The 3379-nt window shown below is 32.8% G+C and overlaps 1 protein-coding gene across 1 annotated transcript; it reads right to left on the bottom strand.

Annotated features, from left to right (window-relative positions):
• Positions 1-363: 363 nt before the first annotated feature.
• LOC121776821 (polygalacturonase-like) lies at positions 364-2788 on the bottom strand. The gene is made up of 4 exons (XM_042173984.1): positions 2348-2788; positions 1190-1479; positions 890-1118; positions 364-591 (listed from the first exon to the last, which is right to left on the bottom strand). Exons 1-4 carry the CDS (start codon positions 2786-2788, stop codon positions 364-366), a joined length of 1188 nt encoding a protein of 395 aa, XP_042029918.1.
• Between the last annotated feature and the right edge of the window lie 591 nt (positions 2789-3379).

The following is a 3379-nucleotide window of genomic DNA, read 5'->3' as shown; positions in this document are numbered from 1 at the left end:
AACATCAATTGAATTGCTTTATATTTTAATATATACTATATAATTCATGTAATTAATATATACTTGCATGAATTTTTACACTGATTATATATTTTTGTTTATGTAGATTATATATTAAGAAATTTATGTATCTATATATTTTTTTAATATTCACGATATGTGTATGCATAATATTTTATGTGTATAAGTGATGGTCAATATTTGGTATACTTTCTAGCTATAAATCTATAATGCTTCTTTTTTTTGGGAAAATTAAATTGGATGTGGGAACTTGTCAAAAATGTATTGAAATTAACGTTTGAGGAGGAACTGATATGATATGTAATAACTCTAAGCTAATATCTCAAAATACTATGACACTACCTACTTCTTAGGTTGACATTTCAATCGATTGACTACTCCGTTCATATTCTGAACGGCGTTTTCACAGACAACATTAGCTGCTTCATTCTTGTGTTTTAGCACTATGTTATCTAACGTAATTCCGGTGCACGGTTCTGTTTTACTGCACTCCAAGTTCACTCCAAGTTCCGTCGCCGATGTTCCAAGTATGTTTTTATACGTCACACCACTAATCTTCACACCCGACGACTGCAGTGAAAGGTTACGAGGGTTAGGAGGTGTTGAAATTATAGAAGGAAACAAACAAAACTACCAAATATGATATTGGTATATATAATCTTTTATACTACTATATATTATTATTAATATGTATACCACAAAATTTTCCACTTTTTTATTGTTAACTTAGTTGAAATCGTTTGAAATCATCTAGTAATAGTTCGAAATATTGTATTGGTATACATGATATACTGATTTTTTAATATGTAAATACTTATTCAACTATAAGAAAATAGGATCGACAAAGCCTAATCAATAATATATATACCTGTTTGGGACAATTTTGATTGTTGGGGCAGTAGTTCTGGTCAATGACAATAGGGTTTTTAGCATTAACCATAGTGAGATCCTCGTAATAAATATTGTTAACAAATCCATTGCTAGGCCTTGCCCACGTCTTTATCCTCACACCATTTTGTGTTCCACTAAAAACACACGATTTCACCGTCACATTTTCCACCCCTGCTTCATTCAATACCCAACCTAGACTTCCAATGCTGCAAAAAAAAAGTTTGATGTTTCACAATTTTCATAAAATATTTACAATTTAAAAAATGATTTATAGTACCTTATGCCATGGCCCGGGCCACAAGCGACATTTTGGATAAACACATTGGATGTTCCAGGACTCATAGAGATGCAGTCGTCGCCGGTGGCAATGCGGGAGTTGGTGATGCTAACTAATGACGACCGCGCAATGTGAATTCCGTCGGTGTTGGGGCTTTCGTTGGGCGCAGAGATTTTGATGTTTTGGAGTTTTGCGTCGTTACAGCCATCGAAGATCATGTGGAACTTTTGGCTGTTAATGGAGGTTAATCCGTTGATGCTTATTTTGTTCGAATTGAGAAACGCCATAGACTAGTCGTGAAAGAAAATCATTTAGAAGGTATATTATAAATGGAAAGAACACATAATAGTGATACACGAGTATCTCCTATGTTTTCTAAATTTTATTCCAAAAAATAATACAGGATTGGGTAGGTCTATATTTTTCAGCAAAATATAGTTTTAAATATTTATATAGTTAATAGATACTTTTACAATAATCTATATAAAATTAGCATAAATTTCAAAACTCTATAACTATTTTTTAATATATGAGTAACCTTGTAGGGTTTCAAACCTCTCAAGCACTCATTTAGTAAAGTACATGAAGACCAAATAGACAAGGGAAGACACATGAAAAAATATTAGGATGAACTCTGTTTTGAAGTTAAATTCAAAACTATATTTAAAAATTTAAGATTGTTTTCGAAAACAGTATACTCCCTCCGTTCCGTTTTTTCATAGTTGAGTCATTTTTCCATTTCGGAAAGTTTCTTCATAGTTGAGTCATTTCCATATATAGTAATTATTTTATCTTTCTTATTTTATTTTCTCTTACTTTTTTCTCTCTACTTTATTCACTTTCTACTTTATTCTCCCCACCTTTTTCTCTCTCTTACTTATTTTATCTATTTATTCAACACACTCAACATCCCTTTCTTAAACTCCGTGGCGAAAAGTTTCGCCTCAACTATGGTGAAACGGAGGGAGTACTTTTTAGGAGCAATATTTGGAAATTATGTTTTTTGCACAACAATTTACATAAAATATGTAAATTATATAAATATATTTGAAAACAATTACGCTTGGTAGGGTTTTAAGCTTCCTGAGAACTTCCATATTTATTCGCCAACACAACAATGAGTACTCATAACAAAAGAAAAGGAAGAATTAGAGTTACCGTTGCTCCTTCTGGACACGTCTTGCCGGAATCTTTGCAGGCCCACAAATTGGCGCCAAGACCATCTAGGGTTCCACCGCGGATAGAAACTCCGGTGACCTTTTTGAACGTCAACCAGTGGTTACTATTACCAATGACATTGTAATCAAATGGAGCAGTAAGAGTCCCATCAATCTGTATGGTTATGGCATTATTTTTGCACTCATTGCCTTCGAAATATGCGTTTCCCAAGATGTACCTCCCCTGCGGCACATATATGGTGGCCGGAGACGTTATGGCACAGGCAGCGCCCCAGGCAGCTTCAAAGGCCTTGGCGCAATCGGATTTTCCGTCTGCTTTTGCACCGTAGGAAAGCACATGGTAGGTAGGGTTTGCTGCTAGAATTGATGTTGAAAAGTAGTAAAACAATGTGAGAATTAGGAATATTCTTGAAATGGCCATTTTTATTGTGGTGCAGCGTGTTTTTCGTTTGTGATTTTAATTGATTCAGTAGCTGGTATTTATTGGATTTCGACTTCTAAACAATTCGTTTCATTATAGGTATAAATAAGTTAAAAATGTACCCTGATCCTACACCATTTAAACGAAGTATATAGTCATAACTTTAGAAGAAAGGGAAACCAAATCAATTCTAATAGTGCAATGATATTATATCGTAATCTTATACTCTATTTCATGAAAGAGTCAACTTTCGATGATAAACAAAGAGTATATTTGCTAAAAATTGCTTCCAAAACTAACTAACAAACACATTAATTTTCATTTTTTATTATCAAATTTTATCGGATGTTGTTAGTTAAGATAATTACTATATATTTCATTCCAAAAGAATAAGAAAGGGATATATATGTCAAAAACAATTCACATACCTTTTTAAATATACTCGATGAATTACTATTTTCAAGCTCGGTGTAAAATGGGAAATGATATATACTTCAAATTTTCGACAAATGGAGAGAGTCTTGGAGTATATTTAAAATTCTAGAATCCAAATTTAAGCCAGATTCTTATTTCAATGGAGTTAATACCTTA

Source organism: Salvia splendens, chromosome 18, assembly GCF_004379255.2.
Source record: "Salvia splendens isolate huo1 chromosome 18, SspV2, whole genome shotgun sequence".
Classification (NCBI taxonomy): domain Eukaryota; kingdom Viridiplantae; phylum Streptophyta; class Magnoliopsida; order Lamiales; family Lamiaceae; genus Salvia; species Salvia splendens.
This window is presented reverse-complemented; position numbering and strand designations above follow the sequence as displayed.